Source organism: Zootoca vivipara, chromosome Z1, assembly GCF_965207765.1.
Source record: "Zootoca vivipara chromosome Z1, rZooViv2.hap1.1, whole genome shotgun sequence".
NCBI classification, from domain to species: Eukaryota; Metazoa; Chordata; class Lepidosauria; order Squamata; family Lacertidae; genus Zootoca; species Zootoca vivipara.
The window spans coordinates 18,996,830-19,020,087 of record NC_142583.1 but is presented as its reverse complement, the minus strand read 5'-3'; the positions used below and the strand labels follow the sequence as shown (position 1 = coordinate 19,020,087).

At 38.2% G+C, this 23,258-nt stretch overlaps 1 protein-coding gene across 8 annotated transcripts in view; it reads left to right on the top strand.

Annotated features, from left to right (window-relative positions):
- The window catches only part of MICU3 (mitochondrial calcium uptake 3), a 43,667-nt gene extending 24,967 nt beyond the window's left edge, over positions 1–18,700 (top strand). For 2 of the 8 annotated variants that reach the window (XM_088660918.1, XM_088660919.1), the window contains exons 8-14: positions 611–649; positions 4,704–4,799; positions 7,624–7,724; positions 8,212–8,383; positions 10,842–10,950; positions 11,623–11,780; positions 15,785–18,700. In XM_088660918.1, the coding sequence (XP_088517044.1) occupies positions 611–649; positions 4,704–4,799; positions 7,624–7,724; positions 8,212–8,383; positions 10,842–10,950; positions 11,623–11,780; positions 15,785–15,892 (783 nt within the window). In that variant the 3' untranslated portion in view covers positions 15,893–18,700. The other 6 variants (XR_015947858.1, XM_035112136.3, XM_060278823.2 and 3 more) reach the window with 6 other exon arrangements.
- Positions 18,701–23,258: the final 4,558 nt, after the last annotated feature.

Sequence of the window (23,258 nt, the reverse complement as noted above, 5' to 3'; positions counted from 1 at the left end):
TTAACAAGTGGAGTTTTTTTTTTTAAATCCCCATCAGTCTGTGAATTTATTTGAAATTGTTATTATATATGTAATTGTTTCATATATGGTTTTCATTTTATTGTGAAATTGCTTCAAGATACTTCATAGGCAGCAATTCATAAGTGAAATAAATAATAATAAGGTGCTTGAAGAGGAGGCAAAAATGATGTCTTCCCTTGTTCTGGTTTGTTATTTCTAGAGCAGCTGCAGAACCAGCCAGAAAGTGGTTCCTACAGAAAACTGGGCTTACTGCAGAAATGCTTCTGCCCTGTTGGAATCCTGGTTTCTGTTTGAATTCTGTTGTGGGTGGAACTCTGTTCAGTCCTTCATTTCTGATAATCCTGTTGCTGTGGTGACAATAGTTTGTTTTGATGACCTGCTTTTTAAAAATCTTAAGAACATTTTACGGTAATTTTAAAAATGTTGTTGAACTTGTTTAATTTTAAACAAAGACTTAACTTTAAGTAAAACTGTATTTCATAACAATACAATGGAAGTTGTTATGTCCTAACCTATTGTTATCTTTTCTTTTTATCCTGGCTTCATTTTGAAATGCAACTCTTCATTTCACTCTTCTTTACTATATCAGCACCTCCAGCTTTATGGATACCACAGTTCTACTAATGCTGTATGTACTCTAAATGTATTATAATTCTGAAGTATTAAATCTATGTGAAATCAGCATTCACTACAAGAAATGATGCACAATGAATTAAAACAAAAATGTTCAGTGTTGATAAGAAGTACTGTAACTGTTTTAAGGTTGCCTGGGTGGAAGCCTTAGGTAGCAGGAGAGAATGCAGCTGTGACTTTTTACCAGCACCCTCACCAAGAGGACTCCAGTTTTACCCTATAGCTGATCTGGAAGGAGGATCAATGAAGGGATTGGTGGAGGAAGCTGGTGGAAGGTGTAACAGTTATTTGTTATTTCACTGCTGCAGAACTTTTAGAGGGGCGGGCAGGATCTTTCATTTGTAAGCTGAGTCAGTTTTATACGAAGAAATACTTGGTCATTTTTTAATATAGCATATAGGAAAAGTAGAAGCATGAGGGATCACTGCCTCAATAGGTTCTTCATTTTTCAAATCCCTGGTAGATCATACTCTCTGACTGTTCACCAAATGCAAGCTTTAATCCTCACACTAGATAATAGATTTTCCTGTTTTTGTCGAGCTCACCATACCATTTAGGGTAGATGAGGTTATTTTGATAGGATTTTAATACTAGGGACAGGATTCAACTAATGGAAGCCCTGTGCAAGGGCTTCTGCAACATGGATTTCCCCTTTCCTCCCTTGTGCATTCCCTGAAATTGGTTCTGGAGGGGTTGGGGGCCCTTTAGTAACAGCATGCAGGGAAGGAGGAGGAACCATTCTGCCTGACAAGTTTGATTTAGTTACAAGAAAAAATACAGGAACTTGCTTTTGTCCTCCCACCCCTTTTCTTTCATATTGTGAGTTACTTCTCTGGTGCATGGCCTGGTGTATGTAATTCACATGTACTGCATGTGCCTCATGACTGGCTGAACTGAAAATGTCACAGCTAATGACTTTAGTATAATCTTTTATGCAGATGAAGCATGTATAATGTAAAAATACTAACATCCTTGGTATTGAATACAGCAGATAACATCAAGTATCAACCTAGTTATCTAGTATTTTTACAGTATATGCACAAATGTACACATACATTTCCTCTCACAGAATTATTCCTGGATTGGGCTTTTCAAGCAAATACATTTTAGGAACGGTACCCCAGAATTGGATACCATTTTCCTTGTTTCACTGTTCACACAATACACCGTATTTTTTGCTCCATAAGACGCACCTGACCATAAGGCGCACTTAGTTTTTAGAGGAGGAAAACAAGAAAAAAATATTCTGAATCAATGGCGACATGGCGGCGGTGGATGGAGGAGCAGCCCACTTTCGTGATGCTCACCCCTACCCCGCCCCTCTGCCACTGGCAGCGGCGGAGGGGGGAGCAGCCAGTTCTAACTGTAGCTTCTTGTCCCACATAGAGATTTCTCAGGAGACAGCTGAAGTGATCAGGCACTCCCATTTCTTTAAGAACTTGCCATAGTTTGCTGTGGTTGACACAGTCAAATGCTTTTGCGTAGTCAATGAAGCAGAAGTAGATATTTTTCTGGAACTCTCTAGTTTTCTCCATAATCCAGCATATGTTTGCAATTTGGTCTCTGGTTCCTCTGCCCCTTCAAAATCCAGCTTGCACTTCTGGGAGTTCTCAGTCCACATACTGCTTAAGCCTACCTTTTAAAATTTTAAGCATAACATTGCTAGCATGTGAAATGAGCGCAATTGTGCGGTAGTTGGAGCATTCTTTGGCACTGCCCTCTTTGGGATTGGGATGTAGACTGATCTTCTCCAATCCTCTGGCCACTGCTGAGTTTTCCAAACTTGCTGGCATATTGAGTGTAGCATCTTAACAGTATCATCTTTTAAAATTTTAAATAGTTCAGCTGGAATATCATCACTTCCACTGACCTTGTTATTAGCAGTGCTTTCTCAGGCCCATTTGACTTCACTCTCCAGGATGTCTGGCTCAAGGTCAGCAACCACTCTACCTGGGGTGTACGAGACCTTCGAGCAACCATAGTCACCAGGAAATCAGGCTTAAGTAGATGTCAACACCTGGTGCTTTGTGCTTCTAAGAGCTGCCTCCATGGACTCACAGGACAATCTCCAGTGATACCTATCTTCACCATCACCTGAGCAATCCTACTCAAGTCAGGAAATCCTAGAATAAGGTGGATTTTACAGTAATGGCATCCATCAGTATCTCCCACTGACAGCTGTCTCCATGGAGGTGATACACACCTGCTGCTGAAGTAACCCAGCTAAAGTGAGGGATTTCCCACCTTGAAATATTTCTATTGCAGCAGCCACTGAGAACTATCTCCATGGAGACAGCTCCCAAAGGGACCCAACAGCAAACACAGAGACATGCAAGGAATGTGAGTACAGGCAAAATGTAGGATGGAAAATCTCTTTCCTTCTCCCCTGATCCTTCTGCCTACTGTGAATTATTTAACTTCCTTGTTTATAGTATGTTTCTCACCTTTCTAGATACACTACCCCATCTTGTCACTATAACATTTAAGGATGCTGCATTTATGGGTATAAGCCACATCCATTCACATCAGTGGAAGACTGAGGTGTGATTTATAGTGTTTTCAAATGACAGCTACGATGGCCCTTGAAAAAAAGAAAAAAGATACCAAATATTTAATGGTGTGGTTTTCCTACTACATGTCCTCTGCATTTTTAACCATAGGAAAGCAGGAAGAATGCTGTCGTACAGCACCATGCCAATACCTTCACCTGAATCTAACAAGAAACATTTTTAGAAACCAACCAAACCACAAGCATAAAATCATTTTGTATAGAGAAAGACCCCTTCATTAAGGACTGGCAGCTGTGATAACAGTAAACATGGGCTCCCAAACCCCACACACCTCTTGCTGTTATCTCATGAAGGATCTATGAGCTGAGAACTGGACTTGTCTTGGAAATACTTGGTATGCTCTTAGTTTTTTTTTGTTTCAGGTCTCTGTACCACACTCCATCCTCTTCAGCCTCTCAAAACATAACTGTGTCCAGGATTTCAGCACAAAGCTTCATGCAATATTGCTGGCAGGTTTTGGAGTCCCAGCACTACTTTTCTAAGCACATGTGTTTGGGATTTTAGTTAAAATTGATGGTACTTATTTCTGACTATACTTATGGATCAGAATGTCAGCTGAATAATTTTGGTACTTTTCAGAAGGATGACCTAGTATACAAACATACACGTTGTAAGCTTCACTCCGTGTCATCTGACATGTCACTACAGAAAACCCAACATAAGAACATTATTTCTTCACATATAATTAAAGATAGCTTTCTTGCCTGAAGAAAAATATCTAAAGTAGCTAGAAATATTTATACAATATATAGAGAGGGTGTTCTTTTTATCTTTTCATATATGTTGGCTTCTGATCAAAACTCCGAGCATAATCCAGCCAAATTAAATGTCACTAAATTCTTCTGATTTCAGTAGGAGATAGTTAAGCGTGTGCTTAAGTATTTCCCATTGAAATAAATAGAACTTAAAATTCTTAATTGGGTGGGATATTCCCCATACTTCTTTTTAATCTAATAAGAGTAATATTTCACAAACTTGCTCCGATTAAGAGAGAGTTCATAGGCTCCAATTAGGAGAGAGTTCAGTGGGACAAATTAGTCATGACTGAATTCCCATTGGACCCACATTTCCCCCCTAAAATAGAATGAAAAAAGTCTAAGATTCTAGTGACACATGAAGAAGAAAACTTATCACATGAGACTCATTCTTTTTAAAAATGTGTACAAAACTATGTTTTGATCCCATGTGCAAAGCTATATCGTAATATCTTAAAAGTTGGCAATATCAACCTAATAAGATTACATCATCATGAATAAGAAAGTTATTCTCAGGGACACTGCTGCTTTGAAAAGGGCAATGTATTATAAGCAATGTGTTATACAGCATTCTTTGTGTAAGAAAAATGGAAAAGGTGATCACATAGAGCTTTCTCTTTTTGAAGATTAGTTAGCAAAGATGTAAACGTGTATAAGCTGCTCTTGGTTTTTATTACTTTATTACCCCTTCCCACCAAACCTATGCATCTTGAAAATTTTGCAGGTGCTAAAAACAGAAGGAGAGGACCTGGTTCCAAGAAGCTATTGGGATACTCTGAGACGTAGCACAAGCCAGGCACTCTTTTCGGACCTTGCAGAGGTATAACAAAACCTCTGTATGGTCCATGATCTGTTCTTCATTTTTCTTTTTCTTTTTCATATTCCATTTTATTGTGTATATTGTAAATATTTTAAACTTTTTAATTATCTCTCCTCCTTGCTTTGGCGTTGTTGTTTTTTGTTTTTCCCATGGTTTTTGTTTGGTATTTGCATTTGTTATATTTGTTGCATAAGAAAAACATGCATTTGACGCATACTTTAAACTGTCATACTTCTTGTTTACTAACAGTGAAATAATTGGTCTTATTTTATTCTTGGAATATTGTATATCTTTTTATTTATTTGTATTCTATTGTATTTTGAAAAGATACTTCACAGTTATAAGTACGCCTATCTTGAGAACTAGTCTTTTGCGTTTGAAAGGTATAGATAGGTTCAGGGCTTTCCATTTAATGAACCATCTGATGATAAACATTTATGTTTCATAAAAGCATAAGTGGGCAACCTTTCTCTATTGAGGGGTACATTCCCCTGGGGTAGATCTGTCAGAGACACATGCTGGTTGTATGTGGAGCCAGAAACAAAAATGTTATAAATTAACTAACTTAGAATGCTGCTCTTTCCAGTTGTTCTGAAACTACATAGCAAAAGTGGGATAAAATTATAAAAACCCAGGAAAAACACAGAGGAAACCAACAGGAAGCAAGAAACACTGTAAGAATGGAATGGGACAGCATCATAAAAATTGAGGGACCACATAAAATGAAACTGGGAGCTGCTTGTTGCCTACCTGTGGATTAAAGGAACAGCTCTGCCTGGTAACAACCATTGTACATTGGAATAGCTTCCATTTAGGATTATTTGGGCACAGCTAATTTTAGTAGATATGAAGTTGGGATTAGGCACGGGCAATTGTTCTTACTGTTGCATGAGGGGTTGTGCCTGTCAAAATTCCATTTTCTACATAACTATTGAAGGCACAGAATCCCCACTGCAAGTTGAAAATTCATCTGACATTAGCTCTGTGCCTTACTTGCTGATGGGTTTAAGCCCCGTTTGGTGCATCTACAGACCTCCCAGCTAGACAAAAGGTAATTTTCATATTTATGTGAGACTGACAAGGAAGACATTTGAGGAAGAGGAGACATTTAGACTTCTTTCAATGAAAGGAATGAATACATTAATAAACACTGACTTGAGGCTATGGGAATTGAAGAGGGAAAGCATTTTATTTCGGAAGTCAGAATTAAAGGGTTTCATACAGTATGTGCATAGACCATGATAGAGTACTGCTGTATAAAATATAGAATTTTCTGGCCTTTGTATATCCACCCCAGGATATAGTTCACACACAACAAATTATTCTCCGTGTTAAGCACTTTTATAACCATTTTTTCATTCTCATCCACTGATTCATATGATTATTTTCATGTAGATATCAGTGAAGGGGGGGAGTATTTGATCCCCTGCTAAATTTGCCCGTTTGCCCTCTGACAAAGAAATGACCAGTCCATCATTTTAATGGTGGGTTTATTGTAGCTGTGAGAGACAGAATAACAACAGGAAAAACCCCAGAAACCCAGAAGGACAAAAGTCAGAGACATTGATGTGCATTATAATGAGTGAAATAAGTATTAGCAGGGGATCAAATACTTGTTTCCCGCACTGTAGGTGGTATACTTGTGGGATGTTGAGTATAATGATGAATATATAAAATCAATAGAAAAGAGGTTACGTAATTGTTTTGCCATGCTCTGATTGTAGACCATCCTGCTGCCACAAAACTTAAACTCATGCACATTCACATGCCTATAAAAACACTCAATTTTAAGTTCAAAGCAATTGCCTTAGTCACCTGGGATGACCTGGGGAATACAAGTCCTGGCATGCATCTGGCATGTGCTTATAAATTGAATTTGCACCATTCCAGGACCAACTGTACTCAGAGGTTTTGGAAGCTATTGATATAATGGTCACCTGTCAGTGTCATTTGTATGAATCAAGTATAGCCTTACTGCAAGGTCTTTGGGAGCCGATTATTTGAGCTGCAACAGTTAATAATGCTGTCCAGAAATAGAAACGAAAATACACAATCCTTCATACTGCTTAAATATATCTGGTTTGTGTACTATATGAATCTGAAAGTCAGCTAGTCAGGTCTCATATTAAGGACCTGCTACTCCTATTAGATTACAATTTCAGAAGCTGTAGGTTAAAAATATCTCAATGTGTGAATATATATTCTTAACTATAGAACAGTTTCTTATAATTCCACTCTTCCTCTGTTCACACTTGAGGTTTTTCCTCATAGGAAGTAGAATCTTTGACATTTTGCATGGACAGATTTTTGCAGAGAAATAACATCACTGTCAAAAAACAAAAAAACAAAAAACCACAAGCTCCTGAGGTAGGCCTGCCTTATTATTTTCTCCAACAAAATATTTCCTTCACTTTTTTGACATTAACAAAGCTATGGATGAGAAATACGTCTGCAATGATGGTTGCATTTCCATCATCATAATCATTTTTAAAATGTGCCAACTTATTTTCACTATATTATTTCACTAGTCTGATTAATTTCACCCAGGTCCCTGGTTTTATTTAACACATTTGATCATGCCATATCACTTTTAAAGTTTGGTAGGCTAAAATGCAATGTAAAATATTGTGTGGGGAAGTATGACCTGACTAACATTACTAACTGATGTTGCAAATAGTTTTAATGTGTATTTGATGTATGGGTGCATTTAATCTTGAAGGAATCTTTTTAAAGCAAAGTGCATTGATAAAATTCTGTGGATTTTATTTTTATTACTAAAGCTATTGCAACTTTAAGCAATTAATATACTTAATATGTTTTTAAGCGTGCAGATGACATCACTGGTTTACTATCCGATACTACACTGCTAGTACACTTTTTTGGTAAGAAAGGAAAGGCTGAGCTTAACTTTGAAGATTTTTATAGGTGAGCCTTACTTTTAATACTTTTAATATGTACAAATCCTTTTGTATATGTCATATTAGAAATCATATATGCCAATAGTATTGTCTGATATATATATATAGCCCTGAACCTATATATTTACCTAATAGTAAGACCTTTTAAAAATAATGGAACTGCATTTTAAATAAACATGTATAGAGTGCAATACTAAACCATGTAACTTTGGAAGCTTGCAGCCCTTGGCATTAGAATATCTTTCTAGTGTCATTGCATCACATTTTAGCCCCACAAATTTCACCTCTATATATTTCAAAATATTTTTGTGTGTGCAGAAATGATCTGCCACTGATACATTTCCTTTACTAGGTCAAACCAAGAAGTCCACCAGCTGTTAATGAAATAGCAAGTTTATTAATTTTGCATGAGTTGGAATGTTTGAAATATAAGGGGGCGGGGTTCTACATATGGAGTTATAAGATTTATTAAAGCAATACCTCTTATAATTCAGGTTTATGGATAATCTCCAAACTGAAGTTCTTGAAATAGAATTTCTTTCATACTCTAATGGAATGACTACCATCAGCGAGGAAGACTTTGCTCATATACTTTTAAGATATACAAATGTGGAAAATACATCAAGCTATCTGGAAAACGTACGCTGCAGCATGCCAGAAGAACAAGTAAGCTTTCAGCAAAGACCCAAACATCTGCGTGCGCACACACACACGCACAAAATCATAGCCTGATTGAAAGTACAATTACCTGAAAATGTCAATCACTTCCAGTTACATGTGCTGAAATGTGATACCTGCTGTTGAGCAGGTGGGATTTGTGGGAAGGAGGGGTGGGTTGGAATATGCCAAATAGTTTTGGAGAACGAAAAATGAGAAATATGGGCAGGTCCTGTTAACCCACTTAGGTTTCATTCACTGGTTTCATTCATTTTCAGTGAGTTTTTGGACATTGACATTTAGGTTCAGTTTGCATCTGAATGGTACCTGGGCACATAGGCAGGAAGGAGTAATACTTTACACAACACCTTTCACAGGCTTTTGATATTATCTCAGAATGTCTAATTATAACAGAAATCTTCTATATTCTAATTGTAGTCCAGTTCTTTGAGTGCCATTGCTCATGTAGACCATACATCAACAGCTACACAGAAGAGGGAGGCACTAGCAGTCTCAGGGGAACCCCAAGGAGGAAACCCTTAAAACAGCCCAAAGAGGATTAAGCATTTTTTCCTTAGAACATCCCTATTTTCATTGGAGAAATGTTGGAGAGTATGCAGTTATGCAACCCCCAAGCCAATGAGATAAGAAACTATACAGCCTTGAGAAGACATCTGAAGGCAGCCCTGTATAGGGAAGTTTTTAAATCTTTAATCTTTTATTATTTATTATTATATATAAAATGTTGGAAGCCATCCAGAATGCCTGGGTCAACCCAGTCAGATGGGCGGGGTATAAATAATAAAAATTATTGTTGTTAAATGGGACATCTCTATTTTCATTGGATTAATGTATGAGGGTTTGAGGGTATGTCCCCAAATGATGAAAGTTACTGCTTCTTATAAAATTCAGTAGAGAAATCAAAGATTTTAATGTAGTTAGGACTGGAGACCACTGTGTCCCAATATGACAAAAAAGCACACTCACCTAATGAGAACTGATCATGGTAATAGGCACAGAATGCTAACTGTCTGGGACAGAAAACCAAGGGGAATGGGATGGAGTGGCTGAACCATGAAAACAACATTTTTTGAAGTGCCCCACTTCTTTATACCAATAGTAAACTATTGAGTGTGAGTCTTTATGTAGCCAGAAAAGCCCCATCTACGAAGTACAAAGGGGTGGTTGAAGCGGGTTACAGACGTACTAGGTTAGATTGCAGCAATGGATTATGCATTGTATTGCCTTTGCTAGTGCAAAATTCAGTAGCCAGATAGCTGTCTTTGGTAAAACAATTTTAGCATGGGGCTTCTCAGTAGTGACTCCCCATTTCTGGAATGCTGTCCCTAGGATATCACCTGGCCAGTGTGGAGTGAGTGGTTCTTAGAAGTAACTAAACAGAGGTTTTCAAAGAACTTGGGAAGTTGCAAAAGCAAATAACCTTGCTAGCTAAACTGTTTGTTAGGAAACAAAGGTGTTGTCTGGAGTAAATTTAAGCAACAAAGAGATATAGTGGCAGCTAAATGCATCAGTGCAAACCAATAGGGTTGATGTTACAGGGACTCTTTCAAGCATGGAGTGCTTTGGATATAATTCACTTTTATTTGTTTACAGAAAGATCAGGTTTAACTGTTTTAGATCTATTTGTAAACAGTTCAGCTTATTTTCAAATGATCACACTTTTCAACTCTTGACATTTTAGTTTGAGGGGCTTAAAGAGAGCCAGTAAGCATCATTTAGCAGTTAGTGGTAGTTAAAAGGAGGGGGAAAACACCCAAAGTGCTTCGGTATCATGACACAGATAAGGCACTCAACAAATATACTTAAACACAGTACTAAAAAGAAACATGAATCTGCTACAATAAAAGTGGTATAAACCAGCATTAAAAATATAAATAACTTGTTAAAGAATAAAATGGGCCATGTACCTCCACCCGCACCTAAAAAAAAGACCAAATATTCGGAGTTAGGGAAATGGGGGAAAGAATTAGAGAGCGAAGAAACCTAACTGCATGTTTTGTATTCTGGACATATCTGTATCATATGCACATAAATCAAAGTCATGGATTGCTTATCAAACTAAAATTTAACCATCAGTTGTCCACAGATCAAAGAAACTTATGACTTGTTTCTCCAAAATTTGGTTAGTTTCCAGCTGCTCTTACCATGTCCCCCATGTGTTCCCCAGTTAGTGGGGAACAGGTATTACCAATAAGGCTTCTGTCCATTTGGCCACATGGGAGAGGCCTGACTCCTCCTGAGACAGGCATTCTTTCTCTACTAGTACAATTTGGCTTGTGGCAGCAGGATTGCAACTTTGTGAAGGAAGGGAGCTATGAGAGGTATAGAACTTTCTCCATTGTATGCTGACTCCATTATCAGCTGCAAAACTGCTGCCAAACAATTAAAGAATGCTGCTGCTGCTGCTGCTTCTGTAGTACTAATGTCAGTATTCTTTTATTCATAGGGCATTACATTTGATGAATTCAGATCATTTTTCCAGTTTTTGAATAATCTAGAAGACTTCGCAATTGCAATGCAGATGTATAATTTTGCAAACCGTTCCATAGGCAAAGGTAGAAATATTTAATGTCAATGGTTAATACTTTTTTAATATTAAAAGAAAAGAAATCTGTTTTGTTTAATATTTGTGTGAGTATTGTGCTTTTTCTGCCTGTTCGACCTCTCCAAAATCCTCTAAATATTGCATGGCAGTTATCCATGTTTGAATCCTATTAGACATAAAATACCTCTGTGTATCTAAGAGTTTTCTTGCCATTCAATAAATATATGCAAGGGTGGTAGGGAAGACTCATCTACGTATGAACCATTTATATACTTTTTAAAAAATAGGTATATGCTTGTAAAGCCACAGTAGCAGTAAAGCAGCAGCTCCACAGGAGTTAAGCTGCATGCTTCCACCTATGGTCAAACTGTATATTTGTAAATAAATTCAAATAATACAAGACACCATAAGCCTCCAGCGAACCACCTCAAACCATATGAATGAAAATATATGTGTATATTAGATGTATTCTGTACTCCACATTTATCATTTGCATTAGCAGTTGCTTCTTTTCAAGAGATCAGCTGTGCAACTATAGCTATAATAAGGGGTCACTTAGAACACAGTGCTCTTGACAAATATATATATGCAATGGAGAATGAGGTTTTGTCAATAATAAGTAATGCAATCACTGTGTTGCATGATGATTTTGGCTAACTGCTAAATTTCCTTGTTTCCATAGATGAATTCAGGCGTGCAGTATATGTAGCTACAGGTTTGAAGCTTTCAATGCATTTAGTAAGCACTGTCTTCAAGATCTTTGATGTAGACAAAGATGATCAGCTGAGCTACAAAGAATTTATTGGTATTATGAAAGACCGATTGCAACGAGGGTTCAAGGTAGGAACATGGATTAGTATCTCTTAATCACAAAAACTTATGAATGAGATATAAGCAGTCCATAAACTATTAAATTTTCGCTGTTTCCAAAACTATTTGAAATATAGCCATTTATTTCATAGATATCTGTTCTACTCTTCAACTTGAAAGGGTTTCAAGAACTGCATCACATAGATGCGTATTTTATTATTATTTATGGATGTGCCAAAATTCATAATGTATGTTGCGATAAACAGTTAGTCTGACTGTGAAATGAAACTCATGATTAATCTATGGTTATTATTGAAATTAAAACTACCTCCGTATATGTTTAGTGTACTAACCCTTAATTTACAGAACTGGGATTTGTTTGTTTTTTCTATAGCCAAGTCTACAGACACATTCTGATCCAGCTTGCTGTTGATCAAGTAGGTCCCCAATCAATTATCTAGAAGGTTCAGTCTCGTCATTGCCATTTATAGACTGGGAAATCGATGTCTAAAAGCTTTTGATAGCCTATTGAGTAGTTTTAGAAGTTTAATCTGTCTGTACTCCTGACTGCCCCCTAGAGACAATAAATTAACTAAATAGTAGTCAGCAGAAATGAATTTTGTCACAAAGTATTTGTAAGTAATTCTGTAAATACTGTTGTGTAATTTTGCATTTAATTTCACATTTTAAATTGGGCTTCATCTTCTATCAAAAATACAGTAATCAGATTGCATTTATTTTTAAGCCTGAAATATATGTACAATATAAATATTTTAGGTTAATGATTATAAGCAGGAATGAGCCACTACCTACTTTCTCAGCCCATAAACGATTGGGCTGGACTATTCAAACAGTTGAAAAAGCCCCCTTCTCTAACGAAAAAATTTCTTGGAGAGGGAAAACCAGGTGGCGGAGGGCATGGAACACAGCAGGGCTTCGCCTCAGTGGCAGATGACATGATCCTCAGCCAACTGGAACACCCTTCTCCAATGTATGGGTGTGTGTTTTCCTCATTAGGACATGGGAACTGCCGGGGAAGCATGGGGAACATATGGGGTGGGGTGCTAGCTATTGTGTGCTCTGCCGAGCTCAAAGGGCAACTCAAAATCAGGATTAAAGCAAGTGGGCTGAAATACTCATACAACCCCATTTCTTACATCATATCTGATTTATGAGGCCTTTAAAGAAGGAAAAATGAATCTATACACCTTCTCTAGTAATTTGAATTGGCAAGCCAACTATGCCTTCAACATGTGGTGACAAAATTTACTTCATTGCTTGTTCTCTGAATGTTGCTTTTTAAAAGTGCCATGGTAGTGTGGAGTTGCTGATTGTCCTTGTTATTAGTATTGGGTTAAAATGTGTTTTTAGCCAATCTTCTTTTAGTATTCCCTATAGACACTGTTCATAATTCCGAATATTATGTCTCCTTTGCAAATGTATTAAAGGATTTTATAATTGTTTTCTAACCTGAACTTTAAGAATTTCTGCTCTGAGATCTGGTATGTTTAACTGCCACCCTGTGGATAGTGACTGTATTGCCAAAATTTGAAGTGATGTTTGTAATTTCACACAAGCTGTATGAAAGTAGAGTATGGAGACTGTTTTCATAATACCTTATTTAAGATGTAGATTCAATATCTTTGCTTAAAACATGCATTTTTCTCTTCTTTACCAAGTACTTTAAGAAAAAACACTCTCTATTGTAGCATCTTTGAAATTAATAGTTATGCCTATATTGTGGTATCATACATAATTGTATCACAGGTGCATGAATATTTTAGCCTAAAATTATTTTTGCTGAGTGTTCTACACTATGACTAACAAGTACAATTCCTTTATTATTATTATTTTCATCATCATCTCCTAACGCTCACCTTTGGCTGCCTTTACATGATGCTTGCACATGCACACTTCTTTGTCTTCTGCTTCTCAGGGATACAAAACCCTACAAAAATACACCACTTTCAAATCCTGTGTGAAGAAGGAACTCAATAGCAGATAAACGATGGTATGTCTATGATGCACTGTGTTTCTAAAATTGTTGGTTAAAGATTTATCACTGTACTTAGCTGACCTTTCATTTGACATCTGAGAATCAAAATAACTGATCAGAAAGTGAACTCTGTATAATTTTCTTCAGTTCATTCATAATCAAAATTTCAATTCCTTTTCCATTTTCCTCGGGGAATTTGTGCATAAACTTGTTTGTTCTAGAAAAATCTATGTCCAAGTCTTTTGGCTTGATTTTGGAGGCTCATGACCCAGGACTCTTGTATTACCTATTTTTGTTGGCATATATCAGGAGTTGCCAACCTTTCTGGGTCTATGGGCACATATGAAAATTGGAGAAATTGTTGTGGGCACCATATCTATGCTGTTGGCTACCACAAACTCCTTCTTTCAACACAATTTTCAGCATGCGGGGGGGGAGGGTGCCAGGGAAGGCCTCTACGGAAGTGTGTAGTGTCCATATATGGAGCCATTTTAAGCTCCAAGACAGTGTTTCCCACAACAGCACAATGAGACCTATACTTCATATAAACACGTGTCATACATTTGATAGTAAAATATATATAAGCAACTGTTAGATATTTCAGGATCATTCTGCCCTGTTACCCCATTTAGAAAACATTTCATTTTTCTATAAAGGGAGTTGCTCCAGCTCCTTGATCATTTTCCAGGAAAGAGCAACTAAAATGATTAGGGGCCTGGAGCATCTGCCCTGTGAAGAACCAGGGACATTATTCAGGTAGGTAAAATGTATGGTATGGAGAAAATCAATAGAATTTTTTCTCCTTCTCCCATAATACAAGAACAGTGGCTCATCCAATTATGCTGAATGGTGGGAGATATCAGGCAGACCAAAAAGAAGTACTTCTGCACATAGTACATAGTTAAAGTATCCCATTCACTGCCACCAAATTGGACAGCTTTAAAAGGTGATCAACTCATTCACGGAGAATAAGGCTGCCAGTGGCTTCATGATATCTATATATTCTAGTGGCAGTATGCCTCTAAATACCAGTTGCTGAGGAGCACAAAGGAGAGTGCTTTTGTCTTCCTTATGAGCTTCCTGTGTACTTCCTCTGGTTGTCCAGTGTGCCTGGAATGCTAGAATAGATAGAGGTTAGTCTGAACCAGCAGGATTGTTACGTTCTGTTGTTGCTACTTATGCACAAAAGAGATGTGATGTTTTATTCTGGAAATATTTAAATGTTCATTATACACTTCAAATTAGATAGAAATTTTAGTATTTTGATTTTCCCAGAAGAATATGTATGTTGTTAATTAATATAACCTTCAAGTCTAGTATGTAAGAGGATTTAATGGGTTGTCGTCCTGAACACCATAATGCTTCTGAGATTGCCCTTTATACATGCATAATTGTTGTGCAGGGTCACAGATTGCTGTATTCATGCTTGTCCGCAAATTCTGCAAAATAGAATTCACACAAGAAGTACTGTATAGGTTTTTTTTGCCTTGGCTAAGTGTAATGGAACCAGGAAATGGAGGATACGTGTAATTAAAATGCTGCCTGCTCACAAGTCACACCGCAGATTCAGCACTCTTCTCTTGCAAGCTATTTGCTTATGAATGATTTTTATTTCCCATGGTCAAGTGGCTAGCTTCAAGCCTGCGTTTTTCAATGGTTAGAGATTTAGTTTTTGCTCAACAAGCTACACTTTATCTGGCTCAAACCTACATTAATTCTACAAGAGTTAAGGTTTTTTTCTGCTTTGTGTGTTAATATTTAAACATTTATTTTTTGAAAAATTACGGTATCAGGACATTTTTTAAATCCTGTTTTTATAAAAACAGATCATATTTGAATAGGGTTAAACAAAGATATTATCCTTTACCTTAGCTGTTAACGGAGGCACTGCCAGGTTTTCTTGGTTTTGTTTTAATGTTGCATGGTAAGGGACATAGCCAAAACACCTTGTAAGGTATTTAGAATTTATTGTTTTGTTTTGTTTTTATATACAGACCTCCTTTAATGTAGCTGTAATGATGTTTGTTTTCATTAACAGGAAAAACCGAAATATGGGTTGAAGGACTATTATGTTTGTGTGATGACTGTAACAAGCAAACACATTAGGCAGCATTGGAAGCAATTTCGGAAAAGAGATATGCTGTGATGGATGACAAGACACTTCCACTTTTGTTCACCACTGATTCTTTTTCTTTTTCTTTTTGGGCATGCCTTGCAAACTGAATGCAGAAATCATGAAGTTGGTATTTAAGCCAAACATCTTCCAGCTGTATCTTATCATCTTGGACTGTGATCCCTAAAGTGCTCTGCTGTATAATTTTCATTCACTTCATTAGGTGTGTCTGTGGAGTGAGAGTCATCCTCTGAATATTTCTTCTTACAGGGATTCAACTGAATCTTCGTAAGGATTTTATTTAACTATTAGATATTATTTTCTAATTAGTCATCTGCTGGGAAGACTTATACATGTACTGAGAAATAAGTCAGTGGAACTTACTCCCAGGTAAGTGTTCACAGGATTGCAGTCTTAAAATGGGTTATATTTACAGAACACTTAAAACCAAACCCAATGCAACAATATTATGATTTAGTATTATCTGGTTTTATCTTTGTCAGTTGCTTTGGATCCATCCTAATGGGGGGAAAGTGTACAAGTCATTTCTTTTTTTAAAAAAAAGTATGCATGGGGCAACCATCTTGTGGAGCCCTTTCAAAGAAATTAAATCCTGCTGATCAGCTGTTTAGCATGAAAGGGCACGATCTAGTCCTAAAAACAGCTGAATTATTTCTGCAACAGCTCCAGGTGTTGGATCAGTAACAGAAACTGCACATGTAGCACCCTGCTCCTTCTCCAGGTGGGACAAATACATCTAATGCCCCGAGTTGGAGGGGATTGTTCCACTTTAAATATAAAAACAAAATGTGAATTGTTTTAGGAATGCATTTTTAAAAAATGTCTGTTGTATTTATTTTGTTTTCATATGCCATTCCATTTTCTTAATATGGTTGTTTGGCTGTTAAATGTGCCTATAATTATGGCGATGGAGGAAAAAATGTTTTCATATGGTTTTATAATAGGAACATGTGGAAAGCAAATAGGAAATGTAAAATGAGATTTATTCCAAAGCAGAAGAAAATTTTGTAGCTCAAAGCGATAAAGCTGCATTCAGACCACTCTGAAACATTATGCTAAACAAGCTCTTATAGTATAGATTAATGTGAAAGTTAAAATAGTTTAAACATGGAAACATTATGGTACAGTGGTACACAAGCCACTTAAATTGGAGTATTTCCATTTTAATCCTGGTGTTTTTCATTACATTCTGTTGGACTAAATCAAATTTCAACTGGTTCAAGGATAGTAGTTTTATTGTTTATGCTTTACTCAATAGGTTAATCAGAATGTGCTGACTTCAGATTATATAATTATGGATAGCACTGCAAAAGGAAATGTGTTATAGCCTACTTATTCTGTGCTATCTTAATACACAATCCTTGGATCCTGACAACAGAACATAATTCCACTTGTAAAATGGGGGTTCCTTGGCTCTTCCTCATTGTAGACCCATTTCCCTACAAAAGCAGCGCCTGATAGTCAGAGACCCTCTAGAACCTCAGGCGGCTGCTACTGGAAAGAGGAATCCTTGGCAATCAGGAACATCTCCTTGCATGAGCAAAAGCAACTTCTGCTTGCCGTTGTGCACTCTAGGTTCCAAGCCCTGTTTGCACTTTCTTTAGTTAGCTGAAAATACTTTAGTCATGTAGTGCATGACTTAGTAGACAGATGCATTGTCTTCTGGAGTTAACAAGCATGCAACACTAAAACAGACCTTAAATTTTGTGCTAGTTTGCTTCCAGTTTTTGTAGTTGCAAAACAAATGGAATGCCTGCATTAATGTTTAGTCATAGCCTGTCACAGAATCTTATAATGATAAAGTGCCATGATTTTATATCAATATGTCAATTAAAAGGTCACTAAGTAAGAAATCATGTGAAAACTGCAAGCAGTAAGCTGCAGCTTTCAAGACTGCTTTTAAAAATGTTCTATAGCAGTAGTATTTTTTTGAAGATAATGAATGGATACAGTGCAATTTTCTTATCATATGTGCTCTGCTGACTAGTTCACAGACTCACTCAACCTCTACACATGATATAAGACTAGGCGTCATTTCTTCACTCATGTGATGTTAGATGCAGATACACAGTTCAGAGGCTTGTGCACAAGAATCATACACCCTGCTGCCTGGTTTTGAGGGATTGCATGAGTGTATATGCAGACCTGTTAGTGTAGTGTCTGGATCACAAATGATTTTATATACCTAGCAAGGTGGGGCAAAAGAAGAGGTGTAACTACACCATTGTCCATAGAGAATCCAGAGCAAGATAATGTAGGACCCAGCCCTAATTTTCTAACATTACATGCTGGTACTTTTGGCTTCATTAAGGTCAATGGGAGTAAGTTAAGAATTTCAGTAAAGTAGATATATCACTCATGAACTTTGTATCCAGTTAATTAAAATCAGTGGGAATATAGGATACATAAATGTGTGCTGGATCACACCCAGAATTTGAAACAGTTTAGTGCTGTTTACAAAAAGTATGAATTAAACAGAAGACAGAAAAATTGAGTCACCACAGACAGATTTAAGGAGCAATTTGCAGGAAGAACATGAAAAAAGAATATTTAATGAAGTTTGGAACCTAAACAAATGTATGCTTTTCACATCCAAGGCCACAGTATAGAAATTCTGGTTCTAACTTTTCTCTTTCCAAAATGTATACATTTACATCACTGTTACAGGGATTCAACTACATGCAAGATTAATGTGTTAAATGCTTCTACTAGAATCCTTCCTTTCTCTGTCTCTCCCTTTAAAATGTGTAGAAGCCAGGCTACTGTGGAGTTTTTCCATTACAGTCTAACCTCAATAAATATTCTAAACAAGTGCGCATATTTTGTAGTTGCAGCAGAGTTACTTATTTTGTTCTGTTTCCTTGTATCAGTCCTGCCAAAGTTATATGTCTCCTAAGACCAGTCCCCCTCCTGTGGGCTTGAATGGATCAGTGGGCTTGGGTAAGGATGTCTTTGGACATTGCTTTTTCCGTGGTTGAAATAGGTGTGCCAGGCCAAATTTTTGTGTTTGCCTTCTGAAACTAGCCCCAAAATATCTCTGGTTGCATAAAATGCATTGTGATCCTAATGTGATAGTCATCCCCCTGAAGCTGCTCTAGCTTACCTTTGAACAAGATGCCTCTTCTGTGTCCCCATCTTTACCAGCACAGTATACATATTGTACAAGAATCCTGGTCTTACTGCATTCCTTTAAAAGCTTACCAAATTCTAGTAATAAAGTAGTTCCTGTATATTTTTTTATTAATGGTGACTCATCAATTACTGAAATGTGTATCAGAGTCAGTATGAGTTAGAAATAATTTTACTGGGTAATAAATAGGCAAGGAACTATATACACATATCCCGTAAAAGAGGCAGGTAAATACCAGTTTCCTATTTTTCAACATTCTGTTGACATTAATCCCCTCATTTGATTTGGCTATTCTTTAACATACAAGGCACTTATCTGCGCACCATTCAACATTCAAGACTCACATACTTACTGCATATTTCATTGGCAGATAAAATAACCCATTCAAATATATTTTGCAGCAGTAACACAAGGACAAAATGATAGATCATTAATTTTTTTTAAAAAAATTAATGATCTATTTCCTATGTTTCTCTTTTATGGTAAGGTAAAGGGACCCCTGACCATCAGGTCCAGTCGTGACCGACTCTGGGGTTGCGCGCTCATCTCGCATTATTGTCCAAGAGAGCCGGCGTATAGCTTCCAGGTCATGTGGCCAGCATGACAAAGCCGCTTCTGGCAAACCAGAGCAGCACATGGAAACGCCGTTTACCTTCCCGCTGGAGCGGTTCCTATTTATCTACTTGCATTTTGACGTGCTTTCAAACTGCTAGGTTGGCAGGAGCTGGGACCAAGCAACGGGAGCTCACCCTGTCACAGGGATTCGAACTGCCGACCTTCTGATCAGCAAGCCCTAGGCTCAGTGGTTTAACCACTCTTTTATGGTAGGCAACTACAATATCAATGTATATACTGTACAGTATAGAGCTGTATTTAAATTTAACACAGACCCATATCCATTTATATGGTAGTAACCTGCTGCAGCAGAGAAGGATAAATGTCTGTAATACTATGACCACAGCGTAGAAATGTCATTTCCATATATGAATTATATATCTTGAGCTTGACCTCAGCTGTCACGAATGCAAGGCCAGAGTAAGGACCAGTGTGAAAGCTCCCTCCTGGGAGTGACCCAAACACTCACCTTTCCCAGGTGGCCTCAAGGCCACTGCGGAAGGGGCCACAGCTGCAACAGGAGAAATGGTAGCCCCCATCTGGCCAAAGGTGACTGAGCTGAGCAGCGCTTCCCCAGATCCAGGGACCACAATCCAGGCACCAGACTCCTGCCCTTCCCCACCATGAGATGCCTGGACTTCAGGCGCTGAGGAACCGGGATCAGCCACGACCTCGTTGGCAAGCAGCCGGGCCTCAGACTCCCCTGTTGGCCCCACTGTGGATTAGTCTGCTAAATGGGCCCTCAGAGTCCCCCTTCAGACTTCTCCCCCCACCCCCCGTGACTCATCCCTGTGATTGGCTCCAGCCTGTCCCGATCCATGACCTTTCCCGCCCCCTCCTCTCCCCATCCCCCACCCAGGGGAGCCCCCACCTCTATTTGGCCTAGCCTTCAAACCTCTACTCAGCCTAGTCTGCAAAGGTGAGCCAAGCTGTTGTGGAGTGGGAAGCTTTCCTACCTGCAGTACCAGTGTAGCCGCCGCTAGAGGCCGCTGTTGTGCAAGGTCTCCTGATTCTATTTCCCAGCATGCACTTTAGGGTGAGTTGTGTGTTTTTGAACACGGGGGTTTGGGGGTTTTACGTTGCCCAGGTGTGACATTTGTCTTTGAACTTTGTGTTAAAACTTGAACACAATCGGTCCAGCAGTTTTGTTGAACATTGGAGAGGAACACACATGCCCAGTCTACATTTATATATATATAGATGGTTTGCTTTTGACTCTCACTGGATGGATGGCTCCTTTGAGCCTGCTTACTCGGCTGTGCTTTGCTTGCTTACTTGCTTGCTCTTTTCCAGGAAGAAATAGCAATAAGGTGCACTGCTAGAGAGTTCTGCATTGAAAGAAGACAGAGCTAAGCAGCTGCATTAGTAAGTAAACACTTGGCCTATACACTCATCCGCAAGATTTTTCTTGTATGCCAAGGAACTGACCATTAGGCAGAGAAATTGCTTGGCATGAAGAACTGACAGATTATAAGCCCATTCCTGCTCTGCTAAGACACTCACCACAACGCCAAAAAACACATTAGGAAATCATGTGGTACAGTCTTCTTAGACTTCAGAATACATGCACATGAAAGTGAGCACTCATCAGGCAGAAGGGTTCCTGCTTTTCCTTCTCCTTCCTAGTGCACTATTGTTCTACACACAGCATTGTTTACATTGGGGAGATGGATATATGTGGGGTTGCTCATAGCTGAAATAGTTTGGACCCAGTCCATTTATTTTCACAAGAATTATTTGAATCCCTTTTCTAAAATCAGGAGCCAAATGCTAGGAAAGCATTTATTGTGTGTGCCTCTATGACTCATGACTCATGATGAATGATTAAATCATAAATGTTTTAGGACCAACAAAAATAATCCTGCAGGGTAATAAGAGCTGGGTAGCACAAACACACCCACATCTTCTTTTAAAACAGTAATTCATCTATACTGTAGTAAGAAGGATTTTTTGTTGTTTGAGTTTTTTCTCATTGTTTTAAATGTAAAACAAAAGGTGTATGTAGAATGGTGTCCCTTCTTTGTACAGATTTAGTGCATAGACTGGAGTGTGAAGAGGACATCTTTGGATGCATTATTACAGGCAACACTGGTACAATAGAGCATTGCATCTGTCTGAGAGTTGGTGGTTTGAGCCCACCCAAGGATGGCTGTGGGCAGGATTCCTGCATTGCAGGAGATTGGACTAGATGACCCTCAGGTACCTTCCAACTCTATGATTCTATGGCTTAAGCAAAACATAGGAGGGTAGGTGGACTTTGGGGTATGTGTATCATTTTCATGGTTAATAGGCCAAAGAAGAGCACTCTGACTTAAATCTGAGAGGTCTACAGGAAACCTGTTATTATCACATATTTTTATGTATTTTTGTTCCAATATATGTAATCCCAAAAATTTACACTGTAGCTTTGGCGACCCATACAATGGCTTTATGTTACATAATAAATGAGTAGCCTTAGGAATATAATTGTTCATGTGTTCCTATGTACAGGTATTGAATAAATACAGCTGTTCATCTCCCTGCTTTATCTGTGGAAGAGACTGAAGAAATAACTATTTTTAAATACTTGAAAGCACTGCACTTCATTTCCTTAATATTGTTGTCATGTCTGTGAGGATTACAGCTCTTTTGCTGCAATGTTGACAGAAATGTCAGTTTCCATCTGGTATGGCCCATTAAACACAGGGGCGGAGTACCAGTGGCCCTCCAAATGTTGCTGAACAACAATTCCCATCATCCCTGACCAATGACTATACTGGCTGGGGCTGATGGGAATTGGAGTCCTAATATCTGGAGGGCCATAGATTTCCACATGGGTGAGACCAGGGTGCCAACTTGAATAAAATAGGGGGGCAATAAGCCCTGCCCTGCATAATCAATCACGACACGGTGCACTGACACCATTTGAGTGGCAATGTCTTATCAACTGGGGGGGGGGCGGACCCCTCAAATATTTTTTTGAGGGGCAAATATGCTCCTGTGGATGAGACTGTCTTTGAACATAACATCTCCATGGCTGGATGAAACTTTACTACCAGTTTAAAGCAGAAGAAATACCAATAAAAAGCTATTGGATCTTACCATAATAATTTGCTGCTATTTAAGTTTAAACCCTTTCTATTACTGACTATATTCGCAAATCACCTTGCCACTACAAGAGGAACAGAAATGATGTACAATAAGAATACTGAGAACACAAATCCCACAGGAGTTCAAAAGCTAAGGCTCTGGGCTTGGGTGGGCTAAAGAGGCACATGGTACCTAACAATTCTGACATAGCCATGCTACCACATCCCATGGTTACAGACCTCCGAGACTGACCATCACACCCACTTATTTGCCAGCTAGAAGAGACTCATTTATCCAGAATTCACCAGTGGGTTGGTGAGTTAATGGACCCTAAGCTTTTCCATTGTGGTTGGCTAGGACTAGCAAATCCTTAGCCTCAAATGGAATTCAGAGGCACTTTCTCCTTTCATCATAAGTCTTTTGCACTTCGCTCACACTGGGGCATCTTGGGATTCTAGTAAAAAAAACAAAATAGACCCAACAAGCCTGGAGTGTCCCTGATGTACACCCTTGTGCAAATTAAGTGAAACAAAGCATGTGTTCTATCTTACTCTTAATCCTGTA